The sequence below is a fragment of the Protomyctophum parallelum genome (genome assembly GCF_964188405.1).
Source record: "Protomyctophum parallelum genome assembly, chromosome: 20".
Lineage (NCBI taxonomy): Eukaryota > Metazoa > Chordata > Actinopteri > Myctophiformes > Myctophidae > Protomyctophum > Protomyctophum parallelum.
Genome location: NC_139718.1, coordinates 42,270,569 through 42,293,654, shown reverse-complemented (window position 1 = coordinate 42,293,654; position 23,086 = coordinate 42,270,569). Strand labels below are relative to the sequence as shown.

At 44.7% G+C, this 23,086-nt stretch overlaps 1 protein-coding gene across 1 annotated transcript; it reads right to left on the bottom strand.

Annotated features, from left to right (window-relative positions):
- Nucleotides 1-9,010: 9,010 nt before the first annotated feature.
- On the bottom strand, nt 9,011-14,485 carry fbxo34 (F-box protein 34; the record flags this gene model as incomplete). The annotated part of the gene is made up of 2 exons (XM_083792799.1): nt 9,011-13,744; nt 14,261-14,485. Coding segments are annotated over 2 exons (2,010 nt in total), but the record flags the coding sequence as incomplete, so codon positions are not given.
- Between the last annotated feature and the right edge of the window lie 8,601 nt (nt 14,486-23,086).

Below are 23,086 nucleotides of genomic sequence, written 5' to 3'. Positions count from 1 at the left end.
TGAAAGACCCACCCACCACAGACATCAGCAACATTATGATGTCACTGAGCATCATGAAGGTACTGAAAGACCCACCCACCACAGACATCAGCAACATTATGATGTCAGCACCATGAAGGTACTGAAAGACCCACCCACCACAGACATCAGCAACATTATGATGTCAGCACCATGAAGGTACTGAAAGAGCTGCCACCCACCTCCGACATCAGCAACATTATGATGTCACTGAGCATCGTGAAGGTATACTGAAAGACCCACCCATCTCAGACATCAGCAACATTATGATGTCACTGAGCATCGTGAAGGTATACTGAAAGACCCACCCATCTCAGACATCAGCAACATTATGATGTCACTGAGCATCGTGAAGGTATACTGAAAGACCCACCCATCTCAGACATCAGCAACATTATGATGTCACTGAGCATCGTGAAGGTATACTGAAAGACCCACCCATCTCAGACATCAGCAACATTATGATGTCACTGAGCATCGTGAAGGTACCGATTGAGGGGCGCTAGCATTAGTGTAGATTTTCGTCCTACACAGACATTAAATTCCCATTGACAATGAATGGAGAATGTTACGTCATATGTGTCTGATCAAATCGGCTTAGTGTCCATTTTTGTGGGGCGCCAGCCCCTCCTATATACATACAGCTTTTGTCCCTACACGTCTCAATATTTGCCATTCACAATGAAAGGAGAAATTAGGTCAAATGTCCGCCAAATATGACGTTCATTTAACCAACCAATCACATGAATGCAGTTGTTCATGAGATGAGATGTATAATGATAAGAGCGCCCCTCACTTCACACGGGTGTGATTGTTTTTTCCAATGCAAAGAGGACAGCTGGTGGAGAATATGTGGCGTGCCCCAACGAGCAAGGTTTTCCAGGTTTTAGAGACTGAAATTGACCACTGTTGCTTTCAGCTGTAGCCTCCTCGGTCAGTGTGCCGTGCTGAGAGCTGTTCCCCTGGAACCCGTGTGGCCATAAGGAAGGGGGAACCCATCTGCTGCTTTGACTGCATCGCTTGTTCTGAGGGAGAGATGAGCAATGAGACTGGTATAGGTTTACATTGTGTCAGTAGGTCGTCTTATAAGACGATGCTGTACCAGTGTTGTTTTTGGCAGCAAATTGATGATTTTAGTTTTTAGTCATTAGTCTCTTGAATATTTTTTTTTAAATTTCGTTTTAGTCACATTTTAGTCACCTGGAATGTCTTAGTGATCAAGTCTAGTTTTAGTCGACTAAATATCATACGATTTTAGTCGACTAAATCTGCAGTTGATTTAGTCGAACAAATTTTATTTTGGTGGGCCTCGATGCCGTCGTAATGACTTCACTTGCTGAAAACAGCAGATCTACAAGCTCACAACACGTCGCCCTGCGACGTGTTGTGTGCTTGTAGATCTACCTTTTCAGCATGCAACTAATTGTAAAATTACTTATACTGGATCCCTTGTCCACTAGTCCCTTCCTAACCTATTTGTTGACGAAATTGTCAATATATTTAGTTTTAGTCATCATAGCTTAGTTTTAATTTAGTTTCCATTTCATTTTCGTCAATGGAAAAAGGTAGTCAACGAACATTTTTCGTCTTAGTTTTAGTCGACAAAATCAACACTGTGCTGTACTGTGTACAGTATGTCCCTTTAACATTGCCCCTCCTTGTCCTAGACTCTACAGAGTGCACCAGTTGTCCAGAGGGCTTCTGGTCCAATCCCCAGCGTGACCGCTGTGTCCCTAAGGCCGTGGAGTTCCTCTCCTACCATGAGGCCATGGGCATCTCCTTGACAACCATCGCATTGCTAGGCACATGCATGTGTGCCATTGTCCTGGGGATCTTCATCCATTATCGAAACACACCCATGGTGCGCGCCAACAACTCCGAACTCAGCTTCCAACTCCTAATGGCACTCAAACTATGTTTCATGTGTTCACTCCTGTTCATCGGCCGTCCCCGACTCTGGACTTGTCAGCTGAGGCATGCAGCGTTTGGGATCAGCTTTGTGCTGTGTGTCTTGTGTATCCTGGTAAAGACCATGGTTGTGTTGGCTGTGTTCAAATCCTCCAAGCCTGGGAGTGGAGATATCTTGAAGTTGTTTGGTGCCATGCAGCAAAGAGGAACAGTTCTGGTTCTTACTTTCATCCAGGCAATCATTTGCATAGTCTGGCTTGTGTCTGCCTCGCCAACTCCTTATAATAACACACAATACCACAGTGACAAGATAGTCTATGAATGTGCTGTGGGATCAACAGTTGGTTTCGCAATGTTACTGGGTTATATTTGTTTACTGGCACTCCTCAGCTTCGTCCTGGCTTTCATGGCAAGGAATCTCCCAGACAACTTCAATGAAGCCAAACTAATCACCTTCAGCATGTTGATCTTCTGTGCCGTGTGGATAGCCATATATATATATATATATATATATATATATATATATAGCATATATCAGCTCTCCAGGCAAATATGCAGATGTGGTGGAGGTGTTTGCTATTCTAGCATCTAGTTTTGGTTTATTGTTGGCATTGTTTGGCCCAAAGTGTTATACCATGCTGCTGAGACCTGAACTAAACACTAAGAAGTCCATCATGGTTAGAGCCCCCACCAAGGCAGTCAATGTTCATCACTAACTAAACACTAAGAAGTCCATTATGGGTCGAGCCCCCACCAAGGCAGTCAATGTTCATCACTAACTAAACACTAAGAAGTCCATTATGGGTCGAGCCCCCACCAAGGCATAGTCAATGTTCATTACTAACTAAACACTAAGAAGTCCATCATGGTTAGAGCCCCCACAAAGGCAGTCAATGTTCATTACTAACTAAACACTAAGAAGTCCATCATGGTTCGAGCCCCCACCAAACCCTAACCCTAACCCCCACCAAGACATAGTCAATGTTCATTAAACACTAAGAAGTCCATCATGGGTTGAGCCCCCACCAAGACATAGTCAATGTTCATTGACCTGAACTAAACACTAAGAAGTCCATCATGGGTTGAGCCCCCACCAAGACATAGCTGCTCTTAGCTCTTAGCTTACGCATGTTTCTTGATAAATGTTTTTATGTGATCTATTCCCATGCTTTTTTTTGTTCTTGCTTAATGTAAGTCGCTCTGGATTAAGAGCGTCTGCTAAATGCCTAAATTGTAAATTGTAAATTGTAATAGTCAATGTTCATTAAACACTAAGAAGTCCATCATGGGTTGAGCCCCCACCAAGGCATAGTCAATGTTCATTGTCAAGCAACATAATTTATTTTAAAAACACAAAATCAAAACTTGCTCCAGGAAAGTGAAATAAAAGTTGATGCTTCTGGCACTTGTGTATTGTAAAGCTGGAGTAATAATAACTTTATTATGCTACAGTACAGGATAAAACAAACATTTGCACACATCTAAAGGAGGTTACAAAAATATACTACGATTTTGTGACCATATAGGTCCAAAGTTATATAAGTTTTTGTGCATTTTGATAAAAGATTCTGGGAGGAGATAGATTTTAACTGTTTTTCATATAATTCAAAATGGAGGCTGTTCTAAAGGTCAGAGGTCAAAAGTCAGAGCATTGTTCGGCATGAGGAGACACATATAGTGTATCAAAGTTGTATTGCCAACGGTCAAAGAAAGAAAGAAAGAAAGATGGCCATGAGGAATATGCCTACATACAGTAGACAGGTTTTGCCACAACACACAATCTTCAACAGTCACAACAACATCCACAAACTTTAAAGGAAATCAAAACTCACTCTCACTTGTGAGTGATCAAGAGCCACATACACATATACTCATACTGTGCGTTCCCTGTTACAACTCACTACCTTCAATGGCAGACACAACACACAAACTGTAGATTCACATCAGCAGCCTGCCTGGGCACCTTGGCTGGTAGTCCAGTCTGGCAGTGTGCCGCGGGTACGACTCCCGATCCCAACAGCCTTTACTGCATGTCACCCGAACCATCCCTTTCCCCATTTCATGTCAGCCCACTTTCTATCTATCCCTCTACATAAAATATATAAAATAAACCAACATTTACCAAAAAGATTCACATCACCATTCAATTCCAGAGCCTTTCAGTCACTGAGCATGTCTCACTGCCACCCAGTCATTGGGTCCAAAATCACTTTGACATAGTTGGTTACATTATCCACACAGCCTACAACACAAGCAGCAGCAGCAAAGCAAAAAAAAAACTAACATTAAAGTTCCTACCTTGAGCCGTCTCCAACTGGCAGTGTCAAACTTTGGATAGAGAGATAGAGCCCCCCTTCTTCCTAGTACACGTCGATGACCCCTCCAACAGCGTCTCCAGTCATCTCCATCCTCCATACATAGCACCGACCTAGACCTAGAATGCCTGTGATCATTTAATTATACTTCGTAAATTTTCATGTATCAGAGGCATAGAACGGTCCCACTTACTTTCTGGTCGGGTTCCATATTGGCGGCCTAAATGTGATAAATGCTCAGTTTGTACTCACCCATTAAATAATTCCAAAGACGTGGAGTGAAATATGGTCCTCTAGTTTTATATCCATGTAAAAGTTCTGGCACAAAACGTGTATTTAGTCAATTATCTCCACTTTCCGTCCTTTCCTCCATCTTTCTCTCCGGGCGAGGGGGGGCCGGAATGATGGGGGGGCATGTTAAAGTTCTACCACAAATCAAGGAGGGTGTACTATGGCTCTTGTATGTGAAATACTGTACATACTGTATGTAACAACAAGAGCCGTTCTAGGGCTAGCACCGACCAGCCTCATTCTCCCAGCTGCCATCTTCTCACTCAGCCTTGGTAGCCTCCCATACAGATGTTGTTGGCAACATGTTCATCCTGGTTGATGTTTAATTATTCATTAATATTCTACACTTCCAAAAGGTTAGCTGGGTGTGTGTCCCCTTACAACCGTATGGTTGCAAAGAGTTGCATGGCGAATCATTGGTGTGGTTTGGGACAAAAACAGAACATTCATCTAAATCCATTGAAATGTAATAGTGTGATAAGATAAGATAATATCATATTATGACCCTGATCTGTTTATTTTTATTCAACAGTCTTTAACGCCCTCATGTGGACTAAATGAACAACTACAAGTGTAAGGCGTCCATAAATCCAGTGTGTAGGCTACTTAGAAGTGACTGACTGTTAGGCCAATATTACAGTAGGCCTATAAAGCAGGCCACATATAAGTGAGCGTTGTAGTGACAGTAGAGTCTTTTTTTTATTATTATTATATATGCAGTAAATTAAACACCTTACCTCAGACAAAATTGCATGGTGTTGTCAATACAACAACATTCACTTCAACTTGAAATACAAGTAAAGTCTTCTCAAGTATTTTTTGAAAATAAAATGCCTGTGTGCGTGCGTGTGGTCTCCGAGGCTACTACCACAAGCCCAATAGCCTATTAAAATGTTTAAAAAGTGTCACAACAACTCTACCTATATTAGTGTTGACAGTGCCTGCCTCCAGTGTGCCATAGGCCTATATGGTGGAATTATGGGCACAAATGACGGACAAACTTTTAGCCTTTTACTTTACCAAGTAAAATATAAGTATAAAGTCAGTGACACAACATTAGGCTACAAACAACAATTAAGTGCGTGTATGCTGCTATTAAAGCAGCTAACTTTTTACTGTAGCCTAGGTAGCTAAACTCACCTGGACTCAATAGGACAGGTAGCCCCTCTCGGCACCCCCGTAAAGTTTCTGAAAATGTTAAAGAGCCCGCTACAGACTGAGTAAAGTAAGAGAGTGGCAACAGTTCCAAACATTGGAACTATCCCATTGACATATAGAATGAGCTTTTCCACATTCCATTGTTACAATGGGAGTCGGCGCTAGTGTCACCACTCTCTTTTATTTTGACTCGAGTGGGAGGGGAATCCCGATCATAGACTGTAACGGTAGCCACGCCCCTCAGAACATGCGCGACTTTATGGTCATTTTTTTAATAAATGGGACCATAATTTTCCAAAAAGAATATTATGACATTAGAAATGAGACTTTAAACTAGTGACTGGAAGCAGAAAGTATTCATGACCATGTTTATTAAGGTAAAGTCTAGGTGAAGTTGGGCCCAAATACATGGACTTCTATGGGGCTATGGGTTTTTCTGGGTCCAATGACAGCGCCACAACAGGCCATTATATGAACTTTCAGGAGTTTCAGGCTTCACAAAATATCTGTCTGACTGCCCCCCTGGGCCAGAGTAATAATGAAACACTTTGACACATAGCCTACTAATGAGAGAGACACTTTGTAACCTTGCCTACCTATATGCACGTTCATTATTTTATGAAATACTCATCTAAAAACATGCATATGAGAAACACGCATACACATGCATATATAGCCTACTTCGAACTGTGTGCAACTGTGCACGCATAAAAGTGAAACATGATATTACATATATATCTGAAACACTCACACATGCACACATGAAAAGGCTGCATTGTATGTTGAAAACTTGTACGCTCATTTAACAGAATTTATTGTAATTCATATTTATACCGGTATGTATTTATACAAGTAATTTCATTAGTAGGCCTATGTATAAATAATTCAATACAGTATAATGTCAGTGTTATGTTTAACTGATTTCAGTATAATGATCAAAATAGTTTCAAATGTTATATTTAAAAAATCACGTGAATTCATTTCAGTAATATACACACACACACACACACATACGGACCCCCTGAGTATAGCCAAGGTTCAGTCCTTAACCGTGTATGGAGAATTTCACAAGCTCATCCAAGAGTTGAAGATGTATGAAGACAGGTGGAAGGGATATGTTCGACTGAATCCTCTCTCAGTTCAACCACTGGCCACTCTGCCTCGATCAGGTAAGCGATAAATGTATGAAAGTGGCCTAATATCCATGCTTATAATATGCCATAACTTAAGTAATAAAGTGACTAATAATGCATTATAGGCACAGCAGCCGTGCACAGACATTTAGAGGGGCAGGTGCTCAAATGAAAAAAGGGCACCTTGTGCAGCGAGTGGAACCGGATGGTTGGCTTAATAGTGTGAGATTTATAGATTTTGGGGCCTAAATAATATATTAGAAGCTTTTTTTTATCAAGAATTGATCAATGTCACCATGGTCCACATACTGTACAGTGTACACCGTACAAAATAAAAAGATTATTATTATTGTCCAGAGGGAAACGGGTGTCTATCTGTGCACGCCACTGAGGCACAACCTTTAAGTAAAGTGTTTCCACATACTCTATAGAGGTTTAGGCTTTGTCGTTTTCTTTTTTTGTTACAGACATCTAGCAATGGGGACTCAAACCTAACCATAGCCAATAGCTTCTCGGGTTGGGGTCTCCACAGTGAGTGGGGTTGTCCCAGAAGTGACCACGGTTATCTGGGAGGTCCTTCTCCCCATGCCTGCTATAGCCCATGGTCCAAAATGATGAAAAACGATGGGCTATAACCCATCGTTTGTTTTTTTCAAATCCTGAAAAATGATGAAAAACGGCGTATGCCGTACGATATGGGCTATACAAGCTCATATTGGTCAGATCAACATGGTGTCTGTGAGGTCAGATAGAGTTGCTGTCCAGCTCCATATATGCAGATCTAGGTGATGATCCAGTCTTCTCCATGTATGGCTATCCAGGGTCTGATGAGGTAAGTGTTGTGATCTTCATTTATGGAGACTGAGACGGCCATATATGAATTGTGTCACAAGGCGTGACTGACAGGAGACGTGACTGACAGGTCAGTCACAGGTTTTCATACTAAACTGCGAGCTACAGTCGCAACTATGTCTTCGAAAAGCATGATTTTATTTTGTATTTTTATCGTCGAAAACCATGACATTTTAAAACTATAGTACAGGGGTAGACAACCTTAGGCACGGGTGCCAACATTGGCACAGGGGAGGGTGATCACTGGCATGAGTGTGAGAGAGAGGATTTTTCTTTTCAAATTAAACATGTAAAAAATAATGTTTAGTCCGTTACCCATTTAGGCCTGACCTCAACATTTAAATAAAATCTAAATCCTCCAGTTTTCTGAAATAAATATTTTCACGTTTTTCAAAAATAGCAGACCTACAAGCTTGTAGCTTTTAGATCTGCTATTTTTCAATAGCTATACATTTTTAAAACACCAAAACTCCGCGGCTGACTGACGCGACGGACAGATTCCCGGAAACGCTCTCCTCCGCGTCAGTCAGCCGCGGAGGTGGAGCTTCTTTTCCATCCACCAGCTGTCTAAAAACCCGGTTTTTAAGCTGTGCGCAGCCGAGAACGTGCGCGGCTGTGAGCGAAGGTCTGCCTGCGGGGCTATAATACGTAGTCAAAAAGCATGATTTACATTTTTTTTTTTAAACTATCATCGAAAACCTTTCAAAAGCATTTTTGTTTTATCTTCAAACCATGAAAAACTATTGAAACCATGAAAATCAGGATTTATGCTCTTTTTTTCCCATCATTATTTATCGTAGTTTTTAACCTTTTAAACCTTTTAATTTGTTTTCTAATAAATATGTCTGCATTTCTTTCTGTAAAGCGACTTTGGGTACCTAGAAAAGCGCTATATAAATCGTATATATTATTATTATTATTAGACCATGAAAATATTATTTTAGTATCTGTTCCCATTGAAAAGCATCACAATTCAGTGTGACTGCACTCCAACAACTGAGGCTACACTTTATAGTTGTGTACCATAATGTTGAAAAGCCAATCTACAAGCTCACAACACGTCGCATAAGTCTGCTTTTCCACATTAAAAAGAATATTTATATTTTGAACAGTTCTGCCTATGACGACATGTCCAGTTCAGGTAAGCCAGATTTAGTCAACAAAAAAACTTACATTTAGACTGAAATAAACAACACTAATCTACTCAGTCAAAACAAAACACTTAATCACACTTCTTTCCTGTAAAAGGGACAATAAAGATTCTGAATGATTCAATATACCTGCATATTGGAAAAACACCACAAAGACGACAGAGTCTATTCCCAGAACGGAAGACACAAAAGAAAAACTTTATTTATCATTGAGCATCCAGAGAATCCAAGTAAGCTTCAAAAAGCAATAATGTTACATGGTCTCCACTCTCTCCACCCATAAACTTTCTTTAAAATTATTTTTCCCAAGATGGTCGTGGAACCTCCCGCGCTCTCCACTATGTACAATTATGATAAACACGGAGAATAAAAGAAAGGGTAAAACAAAGCCACGCTGCTCCGCTCCGCGTCTTTTTAATAATAAAACCAACCTCTGATTTATGTACAAATGTAAACATGAACAAAAAAGGTGCAGAAGTTACATCATGATTCTCCCATGGACAGACAGACAGACACAGACAGACACAGACACACACACACACACACCAACCATACTTTATGTATACTATCTCAGTGGTTCCCAAACCTTTTAACTCAAGACCCCCAAAAATGTATTGGACGTTTCCCGGGACCCAAACTAGTGAAAATAGCAGATCTACACACCTCACTTCACACCGCGTTGTGAGCTTGTATATCTGCTATTTTTTACTAATTCTTAAACTTTTGTTTTCCAATTGAATTTACTTTTTTTTAAAGAAATTACTGGAAAAAAAAGAATTACATTTTGTTTTTAATTCATGAATATATATATATATATATATATATATATATTAGCTTTTTTGGTAATGTTTTTGACAAATTATTTAAAACAAAATGTAGGAAAACAAAAATAAACCCATAAAAATGTATCAGCGACCCACAGATGGGTCCCAAGCCCAGTGTCTGGGAACCGGTGTACTAACGCAATGGTCATTCAATGCCATTTTTACCTTCCACTAGTCCTGAAGCCTGAGTCTGTAACCTCTCAAACCCCCGGATACTGCATTCATGATTATTGTGGAGAAGGTCTTACGGAAAACAGCCGATCGACAAGCTCAAAGCGTGTCGTGTTTACTCCCTATAATGTTCCATGTTTGTATGGACTTTCATTTGGCAAATATTAAAGTGGCACGATTTGGAATTCGGGGGTAAAAGAAAAAAAAATACCCACACACACACACACACAAAAGGAATAATTATAACCGTATAAGACCAAACAGAGTTTAGCGCTGCACTTTGTTTAAAATGACATTTTATTAGGACTAGCAACATCGCTGATATCGGTCATTTTGGGTCCGCTACAGCAGAGCCCAACCAGGTACAAATCAAGCCTTTTTACCATAAAGCAATTATTGTTCTTGTGAGGAAAAGAAAAAACTTTTACTATACTTCTGGAGACATGTGATGGCCCTCACAAATATAGTCACGCGCACACACACACACACACACACACACACACACACACACACACACACACACACACACACACACACACACACACACACACACACACACACACACACACACACACACACACCCCTATTTCTTGTGGCATTTCCATGTCAAAAGGTCAGCTAGGTTTAGTTTTTTTCCCATAATAAAAATCTCCCAGACGAAGTAGTTTTCTCCCACCAGGCAGGTTGTTTTTCCATTACTACGTCTGTTTCTGTTTCTGCCATGCCGTACCCTGCTGCAGCTCCACATCCTGACCACCGGGTGTCCCCATAGCACCACCACCACCACCACGACTAGCTAGCCTAATATTAACCCAAAATATATCAAAACCTATTTAGAAACCAACAACCAATTTAATGTATGTATTATGGATACATATTTTGGGGCAATTTCTTATACATAAAAAAGAAAAAAACGCCTAATATAATTCTTATAACCACTTAAGCCCTGTATTGTATTTTGTAGCGCTGTGTGCAAAAATAGTGAAAATAGACAATCTACAACCTCACAAGCGCATAGCATCGCGAGGTCTTGTCGATCGACAATCTTCACTTCTTTCAGATAGTCGTCTCATGAATGGTAATGGAAGCAAAGCGCTCCTTCCTAGTGGATTTGAAGTGGTTATCGCACAGCGCTGATAGCCAACGCATGGCCCCTTGCAAGGCGCTAACGCATCGCCCCATCCAGGCCGCTAACGCATCGCCCCATGCAAGGCGCCAACGCCAATGCCACCAATTGGGTAGAAGAGGAACTTTGGCTGAAGGTTCTCTTCCACCCGTACGACTTCGCAGAGCGGGAGACAGGAAATGGGACAGGCGGGGATAAAGTGCAGATGGCGACGTCACCATTCTGAAATTCCACCATTCAAGGTTCACGATTCAATTCAATTATAGACTCTTTTTTTGGACCAGTTAAATCCTATATACTTAGTTGACCAGAGAGTCCCACAGGGGGGGGGTCAATACTAGGGTTTTCACTCTATATTAAAATATTTTTGACAAGAATGGCAGATCTGAAAGCTGAAACGACATGTCGCCGCGACATGTTGAGCTTGTAGATCTGGCATTCCAGTCACGCGTTCTGGTGGTGGGGGTGGCTGTTTGGGGGACGGGACATAATTCTAATCTAGGTGGTTTTGCAGGTTGTGTGTCTGAAACTCAAGCAGCTGGCATTCAAGCTCTCGGTGGCATTAGAATTTTCCATTAAAAAAAAACAAAAAAAAACACGTATTCGATAAGCTCTTTTCGATCGATGTTTTTCATTCACTTCTTTTTTCCGTAGCTTTTGGGGGTGACACACCCCTACCAGGCTGCGAGCTGCAGACAGGGGGCGCCGTTTCTTTACAGTCTGTATTGACAAGGCCACACTCCAAGAAGACAGATGCATCGGCAACATGCTAATGGCAACAACAGAAAAAGGCAGGCGTGCACATACATGGAGGTGTGCACACACACACACAGTCTCACACACACACACACACACAGTCACACAGTCACACGCACACACAGCGAGAGAGAGAGAGAGATTCAGCCCTCATAGGACAGCAGACAAACCCACACAACCCTCAAAAGAAAAAGAGAAAAGCCAAAACATTTTTTAAAAAAAAGAAAAAAAATCATGAACCAAGTCTGTGATGGTTTCAGTCCTCCATCGAGTCCTCGGGGCGCTGCCCCCCCCCCAGGGCGCCACCGCCACCGCCACCGCCGCCGCCGCGCCTGTAGACGGGCGGGTTGATGCTGTGGAAGGCGGGCACCCAGCGGTTGTCGTGCAGGCCCACGTTGCAGCCCGGCGCGTCCCGGCGCGCGCCGTGGCAGCACATCCAGAAGCCCGGCCCGTACGGGTGCGCCTGGCAGTAGGGCTTGTGGTGCCAGCGGCACAGGGACACGTCGCCGCGCCCGTACCGCCGCTTGCACTGCTTGCACGGGTCGTCGCGGTAGCGCGGGTCCGACACCCAGCGCGAGTCGGCCGGCCGGATGCCGTAGCTCCGGATCACCAGGCGGAAGTAGTGGCACGAGCACTGCAGCGCCGCCAGCGAGCACGTGGGCAGCAGCGAGAAGACGTGCACCAGCAGGTGGTGGGGCAGCAGCGTCAGGAAGGGCTGCGGGTCCAGCAGGCGCTGGATCCGCTGGCGCACCGCCAGGAACTCCTGGGAGACGCTGCGCTGCAGCGGGAAGCTCGCCAACGCCGCGCCCCCCTGCTCCTCCTCGTCCTCCGAGGAGCTCCGCCGAGCCTCCTCCGAGGAACACAGCGAGGAGGAGGAGGAGGAGGAGGAGGGAGGACTGTCCGTGGTGGAGCAGGCATCTGGAGGGGCGTGCGCGGTGTGTGTAGCGGAGACTTGCGCCGTGTGCGCTGGGGCATGCACGGAGTGTGTTGGGGCTGGCGTGGTGTGTGTATTGACTTGCGGGGTGTGTGTAGAGGCACACGCGGTGTGTATAGAGGCACGCGCAGTGTCTGTTGGGGCACGCGCGCTGTGCGCGCAGAGAGGGCCAGATGAGAAGAACAACATGCCCGGGGGTGGTTCCTCCAGAGGCTCTGGGTTCTGGGAGTCACTATGGTCTTCAGTTAAAGGCTCCGCTTCAGGTTCCTGAGCGCCGCTGGGTCCGGGAGCACCCCGCACCTCCTCCAGGCAAATCTCCAGGCACTCAGGGGCCTCGTGGTCCACCTGGAGGCTCTCCCCGGGGGCCTCCCGGTCCAAAGCGCGTTCAGCCTCACTGGGAGGGACGGGCTCGACTGGGAGCGCACAGGAGACTAGCTGAACCTCTGGCAGCAGTGAGGAGGTGGAGGTGATCGGGGGAGGTGATGAAGGCTGGCCTCTCCGCAGACTGTTGCTCCTAGACAGACCTGGCCCTGACGAGGAGTTGCTCCTCGACAGCCCTGTTCCCGACGAGGAGTTGCTCCTCGACAGCCCTCCGCCAGACGAGGAGTTGCTCCTCTTCAGACACTCGGATTCCAGCCTGGCGACCATGTCGGACACCCTGACCACCTCCGATGCCTCCTCCTCCTCCTCCCCCTCCCCCTCCTCCTTCACCACCACCTCGGAGCCCTCGTTAGGAGCAGGGGGAGGCACGGAAGCAGGCGCGGCGGTAGCAGGCGCGGCGGTAGGATGCGGCGGCGCTTTGGTGGTACAGCTCGTGTGCACGTTGACGTTGGCTTTCTGTTCCAACAGCGCCACCATATCCACGACACACACTCCTCCCGCGCCATCCTCCTCCTCGGCTTCTCCCACACTCCTTCGGGCTGCCTGGCTCAAGGGCTGCTGCTCTCCTCCAGGGTTGCTGGTGCCGGTGTTGAGCTCGCTCTGCTGCTGCTGCTGCTGCTGCTGGTGGTGATGGAGGACGTGGTGGTGGTGGTGGCGATTGCTCCCCGATCTCCTCCGTCGCTTGGCGGACGAGCATCTCTCCCTGTCCCGCACGCCCCCCTTCACCTGAGTGGGTTAGAAATGGTTCATGCGTTACTTTTTATGCACTTTTTAATGGGGACATAATGTTATTATGTCCCCAGTCTCCCCACATGATGTTGGGCAGATGACAAGTACAGTGACAAGACATTTTTTTTTACCGCATCAGGAGTAATCAACTAACCATGCTAGAAAAACTGGTGAAACATTGGCCAAATTGTCTAATAATATAAAGACGTTTGAAAATAGACGATCTACAAGCTGACAACGCCTCCCAACTTGTGAGCTTGTAGATCTGCTATTTTCACAATATTTATCTGTGGAACAGAGATATGGCAGCTTTTACCTCACGACACCAACATAGGCAACGTAAAATGTATGCTTATCAACAACAGATAAACATCGACTACTGCCATCTCTTGATGTCGGTTTTATTGACCGACAGCAGCAAATATTGGCCGACACCGATATGTGGGCGTCTGGGCGATACATCGGAGCGTCCCAAATTAACACCAAATTAAATCAAATCAATCAATCATTCACCTTCAGAGACACGCCCCTGGCGGGAGTGGGAGCGGCCATGGTGATGACCTCGTGTTTCGGGGGGGCCTCCTCGCACCAGCCGTCCGATCCTCCGATGGGCGGGCCGACGGAGGTGAAGATGGCGATCTTCTGCTGCACGTTGCCCGGTTTGATGACCGCCCAGATGTCCACAGGCCCCTCCCCCTCCACCCCAGTAGCTCCTCCTCCTCCTCCTCCCTTGCGGTACAGCCCCTCCCCTCCCTGGCCTTTGGCTTTGCGTCTCCAGGCGTCTCCATGGCAACCTGTCGGTCCGTTGGTGTTGGTGTTGTTGTGGTTGTTGCCGTGGCGAAGCGTGTTCGCCGATATGACGGTCAGCGGGGAACGCCCCCTGACCCCGGCCACGCCTCCCGGGTTGCGGTTGCCAGGTTCCAACCTCACCTCGGACCTCGCGAGCTTAGGACACGCCTTCACGTGCATGGTAGACCTGGGAGAGAGAGAGAGAGACAGAGAGAGAGAGCGAGAACACCCGTTATAAGGAATAACAATTATAAGACTTTCCCTCGACTATTTGTTGTCATACAAAGAATTAAGATTAAAACACTTTGAGGGCTTTAAATAATTTAATCCGTGGTTCCACCACGCTTAATACGCTTTTTATTATTAAAAACAAAGAGCGGCTTTGTCGCGGACCTGGTGACGAGGCCTGTTGCGTTATGATGACGAAACCGGAAATAAAGCCATGCTCTGGGCTGCTAGGGCTTCTGGGAAAATGAGCTCAATGCAAGTGAACGGGGGTTTGTTTGTTTGGACTACAACATGCTGTGCAGGCTGTTCTTGTTTCGCATCGTAATGGCGGCATGCTTTCCTCTTCAACAACTCATGGGACTATTTTCCCGCGGATTTTCGTTGAATCAAAGCTGCAAATACTTCGGCGTATGCTCCAAAGGTAATAGATCGATCGCAGTAGAACGGTTAATGAATTATTCTTTTTTTTCGACATGAAACATTGGAAGATATAAATAATTACATTTCTCTTTACCTTTTAGGTTTGGCAACAGAGAGAGTGCAAATAACCTCAATATAAAGTCAGGCCTAATCAAAACTAATGTAGCCTAAATATGCCATTACCTAAATATTATACTCAACATTTCCGGGGAGATAGCTGCTAAAAATTATTGTAGACGTACCATTTGCACGGTTTTCGAAAATGAAAATGTAACAATTCATACAGATTAATGTTGATTTTGACAAAAAAATATATATTTAGTTGTAGTCATTTGAGTACTACAGACGAAAAACTGTTTAGGTCCACACTAATTATCCATAATATATAAACGATGGATAAGGGTTCAGGACAACGAGGCCTTTTCGTGGAGGAGTCAGAATAACATTTGGACTTAAAACAGTTTTTCGCCTGTAGTATTTTAAATAAAATTCTGTTTAGTTTAAATAAAAGTCTGTTTAGACATATTTTACTTTTAGTAACCTAATTGTCTCCACCAGGCCGAAGGCATGGGGGGAGAGTATGTTTTGCACTCCGTCCGTCCGTGTGTCCGTCCGTGTGTCCGTCCGTGTGTGTGTCCGTGAGCAGCTAATCTCGGCCACCGTTAACCCTAAACCCGGTCGATGCCAAATTTTGCACACACACTCCCTGGATGCCAACGATGAACCTCTGCCCCAAACTTTCCAGAACGGCCTGTTATAGCGCCACCAGGAGGCCGCTTTGTGCAAAACACGTTTTTGCACAGTACACCTACAGATTTTGTCCAAACATCGCGCAAATTGGTACACAGTCTCTCTAGAGCCATTCAACGAAACGGGTCTTTCAGATTTCTCAGACTCCATCCTGATTGGCTAAGATTGGCTTCCAAAGTTCACAGGAGTGCTCAGTTTCAAACAAAATGCTGCAAATCACATCGCGTGATTTCCGTGAAATTGTGCACGCACATTCCCACTAGGCCGAGGAAGAAATGCCACATGAACAATTTCAACTCAGCCTCAAGGTGGCGCTATAACTGGCCGAAAAGTGTTTTTACCTCTAACTGCACGGATCTGTGGATAACTTTGTATGCCAACTCCCTAGTTTACTTTTGTTGCCCTTTTATCCAACCACCAGATGAAGGCAAGCTGCAATGTCCTACATTCCTATCCTGGTGGAGACCTGTGCCCAGAAGGGCACTTTTTCTAGTTTTTGTCTACTTTTTGCAGGCATTGGCGGCGTCGTAATGGCTAATTTTACACTTGGTTGCATGTTGAAAATGGCAGATCTGCAAGCTCACAGCGCGACGCTGCCCGGCGGCATTGTGAGCTTTAAGATCTGCCATTTCCTGAACACCCGAACACAGCCAGACTTGTCTCAGTTCTACTGGATCTCTTCTCCACTAGTCCCTCCCTCCCCAATATGTTAGTCTAGTTTTTAACCGTTGATGAAATTGTGAATATATAGAGTCATCATTGCTTAGCTATTATTTAGCTTACGTCAGCGAAAAGAGGTAGTCGACAAACATTTTTCGTCATGTTTTAGTCAATGAAACCAACAACTGATACAGACGAATGGAAACGATTGAGATTATGCAAATATAATAGTAACAAATCACAGATTAGGATTAGCGGTAATTGCTTGCGGGGAACATACTCTGTTGGGTAGTAGCCAGCGGGGCATTTTACACAGCTTAGTCTCGCGTGGCCAGACTGTTGCCTCTCGCACTTTCCAAATGCTTCCGTCATACAGCCTGGAGCAACGGAAGCTCTGATCACGAGTAAAATATAAATGCTTCCGTCATACAGTCTGGAGCAACGGAAGCTCTGATCACGAGTAAAATATAAATGCTTCCGTCATACAGCCTGGAGCAACGGAAGCTCTGATCACGAGTAAAATATAAATGCTTCCGTCATACAGCCTGGAGCAACGGAAGCTCTGATCACGAGTAAAATATAAATGCTTCCGTCATACAGCCTGGAGCAACGGAAGCTCTGATCATGAGTAAAATATAAATGCTTCCGTCATACAGCCTGGAGCAACGGAAGCTCTGATCATGAGTAAAATATAAATGCTTCCGTCATACAGTCTGGAGCAACGGAAGCTCTGATCATGAGTGAAATATAAAGCGGAAGTGGAGCCTCCTCTCCACTTTCTTTTTCGTCTTTACAAATCATCTAAGCATAATATACGTTGTTGCTTAGCAGAAAAATAAATAAATAAATAAAATGTAAAAAAAGGGGGGGGGGGGGGGGGGGGGGCTGGAATACGATGTGGGCGTCTCGAGTGACGGGAAACTTTACTGGGCCAAATTAAACTGTTGGGTGTCAGACACTGTGAATGACAGACAGGCTCTTGGCAGCTGATCCAGCTGTGCCGCCGTAATCACAAGCAGATGTCACTATACACTTCAACGCGACGCTTTTAGGAGGGCACCGTTTCCCCAAACAGCGGGTCGGGAACAGGTCGTGGATCCATTTGTGTGAGTCACGACGCCAGTAAAAAAAATGTTTTTCCTCCTCCAAGTAAAATAAATCACACGCGTGTGAAATGAGTGGTGCAACTCCCCTCTCTCTCTCTCTCTCTCTCTCTCTCATTAGCAGGCAACAGTACAGCACTGTCTCTCTCTCTGTTTCTGGCACAACAGCGCCCCTACTGGTGCTAATAGTCATACTCGTGCTCATTAACGTCACATACATAGGCGGGCGTCCGACACATAGGACGGACACGGACATTGCTGTTCCTTGGAGTGGCTGCACCACTCAAAAAAGAAAATAAGTTTTCTAAAATGTGTCAAGAGACAAGAGTGTATATATTAAAAAAAAACCTAATGGAATTCTAATAGTAAGAAGGGAAAAAAAAGTAGTTATTTGTTCGTTTCCGCTCTCCTCCAAGAGAAGTCAGCTAAAGGACAACCCCCGTTGACAAGATCACAGGGACATGCATGACAATGAATGTCTACGATACACACTATTGACACAGAGCTGCTGCTAGACTAGCATACTGGTTGTTCCACAGTGATCTAAGCCTCGGTGAGATCACACCACTCAGCTAGCATCATCTACTGAGGTAATACTCTGTGTGTGTGTGTGCATGCGTGCGTGCGTGCGTCTCCCAGAGGGGCAGGTCTGCAGAACCTCGTGTTCTGCTTTTCACCTCCAGGCGTGCGCACTGCACGTGCGCATGTTCGAGAGAGAGAGAGAGAGAGAGAGAGAGAGAGAGAGAGTCGGTGCGAGCCTGTACATGTGGTTGAACATGTTGGCATAAACACACTGGGAGTCATACCAAAGACATGAGGAGAGGAGAGAGAGACTGAGGGGGAGAGAGAGAGAGAGAAAGAGAGGACAGAGAGAGGAGAACGAGAGAGGAGAGACCGAGGTAGAGAGAGAAAGAGGGGACAGCGAGAGGAGAAAGAGAGAGAGAGAGAGAGAGAGAGTGAGACAAGACATGAGGAATGTGTTTTATAACAGGGAGAAACTAATGTTTTGGTACACAATAGAGCGGAGCGGTTCCCAACCTTTTTTTTTCCCTCTCTCCAGCTCTGGAACACAAGCATCATTTTAACAATTCTCAATCGGACCCAACCCCAACTCCCAAGTCCCAACGACAATAGTACACATTTAGTATACAAGAAGGCATAAGACAGCAATTTCTTCAGTATTTTATAAATATTTAACGTTAACCCATTTAGGCCCGACGTCGAAATTAAAAGAAAGTCATTACACTTTTCTGAAAAACCTCATGTGGTTCTCAATATTTCATGTCAAGGACCTCAAAAAATATATGTAATAGGCCGTCGACCCCCATCTGAAAATATGTTACTCCAGGGACCTCCCCAGAAGCAGAGATTTGAGTTAAAAACATGCGCTCTGAAAGAATATATATTCAAAGATTTGCGCCACATTTTCACGATTTTTCAAAAATAGCAGATCTACAAACTCGTAGCGCGGCACTCGTGCCACTCTATGTGGTGGTAGATCTGCTATTTTTCAATAGCCAAAGTCCCTCATATTTAGATCCTGCACATACTTCTACACACAATTCTATATTCATTCGAACTCTGGACTGGAGAGTCTGGGAGTCAGATACAGTAGGTGGGGGTTATTTCAAAATAACTTGAAAAAGGTTGTTTTATTTGTGGAAAATAAGAATCCGTTGGAAATATCTTATTTCAATGTGGCGTTAAGATTGAAATGGCACACTTGCAAGAAAATATAAACATGGCACAGGTTGCTCTATTTTTCACTTTTTAACTCTATGGGAGAAACCTTATAACTATGGGAGCAGCCTTATAACTCTATGGGGAGCAGCCTTATAACTATGGGAGCAGCCTATGGGAGCAGCCTTATAACTCTATGGGGAGCAGCCTTATAACTATGGGAGCAGCCTATGGGAGCAGCCTTATAACTCTATGGGGAGCAGCCTTATAACTATGGGAGCAGCCTATGGGAGCAGCCTTATAACTCTATGGGAGCAGCCTTATAACTCTATGGGAGATGCCTTATAACTATGGGAGCAGCCTATGGGAGCAGCCTTATAACTCTATGGGAGCAGCCTTATAACTCTATGGGGAGCAGCCTTATAACTCTATGGGGAGCAGCCTTATAACTATGGGAGCAGCCTATGGGAGCAGCCTTATAACTCTATGGGAGCAGCCTTATAACTCTATGGGAGATGCCTTATAACTATGGGAGCAGCCTATGGGAGCAGCCTTATAACTCTATGGGAGCAGCCTTATAACTCTATGGGAGCAGCCTTATAACTCTATGGGAGCAGCCTTATAACTCTATGGGAGCAGCCTTATAACTCTATGGGAGCAGCCTTATAACTCTATGGGAGATGCCTTATAACTATGGGAGCAGCCTATGGGAGCAGCCTTATAACTCTATGGGAGCAGCCTTATAACTCTATGGGGAGCAGCCTTATAACTATGGGAGCAGCCTATGGGAGCAGCCTTATAACTCTATGGGAGCAGCCTTATAACTGGCGGATGCAAAAAGTGTCGTTCTTGATTGGGCCTTTCTTTTTTATATATATTTTTTATCCCACGATTTTGTAACGCATTTTTCACCCCTGTGTCAATTATCTAATGTGATCCTGGGCTCTACACACCCTCCGCCAACCTAGTCCCCATATATGGGGGACCTGGGGAGAGCAACGGACTTGAACTCGTGCTTCCTTCATGCATTTGGTACGATGACGCGTACCAAAGTTCAAGTCCGTTGCTCTCCCCATATATGGGGACCAGGTTGGCGGAGGGTGTGTAGAGCCCAGGATCACATTAGATAATTGACACAGGGGAAAAATGCGTTACAAAATCATGGGATAAAAAATATTTAAAAATAATAAAATAATAATAACTCGTCAAAAGTCGTTTTAGGCAGATACAGAGGTATTAGGTGGATGTACAGTCAGGCACGTAGGAGGGTCTTACCTCCAGGCTGACTGTTGATTGGTTGATGATTGACAGTTTCACATCTCTCATGCATTCACTCGTTCACTCTCATGCATTAAAAAAAAAAAAAAAAAAAAGGGAAAGAAAAGAGTCTTCCTCCAGGACGGGCCAGGTGTTGATCCGATGACCTCTGACCTCTGGGGTTCAGGGAGTCAGACAAACTGTGGAAGAAGAACACGAAACACACACACATTAGATCACTGATGGTTCCCAAACCTTTTCATGTCAGGGACCCCCAAAGATCGACCTTTGGCAGCGGAACCCCCATTTGAAAACATTTAACCCATTCTTGAAAATGACAGTTTTCTGAAAAAGCTATGTTTCCATGTCAGTCTTTCTTCGATTAAAAAAAAAAAAGCAGACCTACGAGTGGCGCGCTACGAGCTTGTAGATCTGCTATTTTTCAATAGCTAAAGCATAACGTAATGCTGACACCAAAAGGGGTTCCCGCCCAAAATGGGTTAAAGACAGTGGGTGCTCAGCTATAAACTATATAAATTAACCATAAACCACAAAAGTGGGGAAAAGCAGCACTCCAAAATAAAAGATGCAAAATGGTGCATTTGCAAACCACAAAAGTGGGGAAAAGCAGCACTCCAAAATAAAAGATGCAAAATGGTGCATTTGCAAACCACAAAAGTGGGGAAAAGCAGCACTCCAAAATAAAAGATGCAAAATGGTGCATTTGCAAACCACAAAAGTGGGGAAAAGCAGCACTCCAAAATAAAAGTGCAAAATGGTGCATTTGCAAACCACAAAAGTGGGGAAAAGCAGCACTCCAAAATAAAAGATGCAAAATGGTGCATTTGCAAACCACAAAAGTGGGGAAAAGCAGCACTCCAAAATAAAAGTGCAAAATGGTGCATTTGCAAACCACAAAAGTGGGGAAAAGCAGCACTCCAAAATAAAAGATGCAAAATGGTGCATTTATATAGCGCCTTTATCCAAGGCGCTTTACATAATGCATTACATTCACACACATCCATACACTGACGGCGGCGGAAACCATGCAAGGCACCAACCAACCAGCACATCAGGAGCAATTAGGGGTTCAGTATCTTGCTCAAGGACACTAACTCTGGGGGAGCCCGGGTTCGAACTGGCAACCTTGCGGTTACCACTCAGCCACTCTACACCTGAGCCACCGCTGCCCTTGCAAGACTCATGGCTCGGATGCAATTGAGAAGAACGGCAGCACAGCGGGATTAAAAGAAAAAAAAAAAAAGGGAATTTGCATGTTTTATTTTTGAGTGCCGCTTTTTCCACGTTTGTGGTTCATGTTGAAGGTAATCACACACATGTGCACGTTGTAGTGCATGAACTAAGTTATACACACACACACACACACGTTATCATGACGTGTCGTTCATTCCATCTCACACACACACACACACACACACACACACACACTTAGTATTTGACTACAAGAACTGTGTCTGTGACGTGTGTATGTTATGTCTGTGTGCTTTGAGTTCGTACACAACAACAACAGAATGTGATGCTGACCGTTTCACACACACAGCTGTTAAAACTCTTCTCCTGATACACACACACACACACACACACACACACACACACACACACACACACACACACACACACCCCTTGCCAGTATTAGGTGTGGGTGTGTTGGACTGAGTAAGTGGCAGTGAGAATGCATTCTCGGTGAGTGTGTGTGTGTGTGTGTGTGTGTGTGTGTGTGTGTGTGTGTCTGTGTGTGTGTGGCCAGTCTTGTGACGAGCCAATAAGCGTTTGGGACTCTACCCATGTCTATATAAGGCAGTGGCAGAGCGTAATCAATATGCTTGGAATGCACGCCATATTGTGTGCGCGCGTGCGTGTGTGTGAGGGAGTGAGAGAGAATCCAACACCTACTCTACTAATACTTGCTAGCCAGTGTCTCACACACACACACACACACACACACAAGCAGGTGCGTAGGCAAACAAGCGTCAATAAACAATATGTGATAAATATCATATCATGGGCCTACGACATCATCATCATCATCATCATCCACGATAGTAATTCATGGCAAAAAATGATATCACTTGAGACAGCAATACATTTGACCAGAAGATACAGTATTGGTAAACAGAATGGCCATCATCACATCACTCACACAGTCAACACCGAGACACAGCAGAGAGCAACCCAACACATGACTGCAGTGCTACACCCTACAAGAGAACAGAACTAAACAATAGGCTGTGACCCAGAAGAAGAAGAAGAAGGAGGCACGAAACTAGGACAACTAGGCAAGTGAGTGTGGGATAGAACCAGAGTAATCTAGGAAGAGAGTGGTGACACGCTTTGATCTCGCCGCAAAGCGGGTGCCTATGGGCTATAGTTCCAAACATCGCTCCTGTGGCTGGAACTATCCCATTGAGATGCAATGAGCGCTTCCGCATTC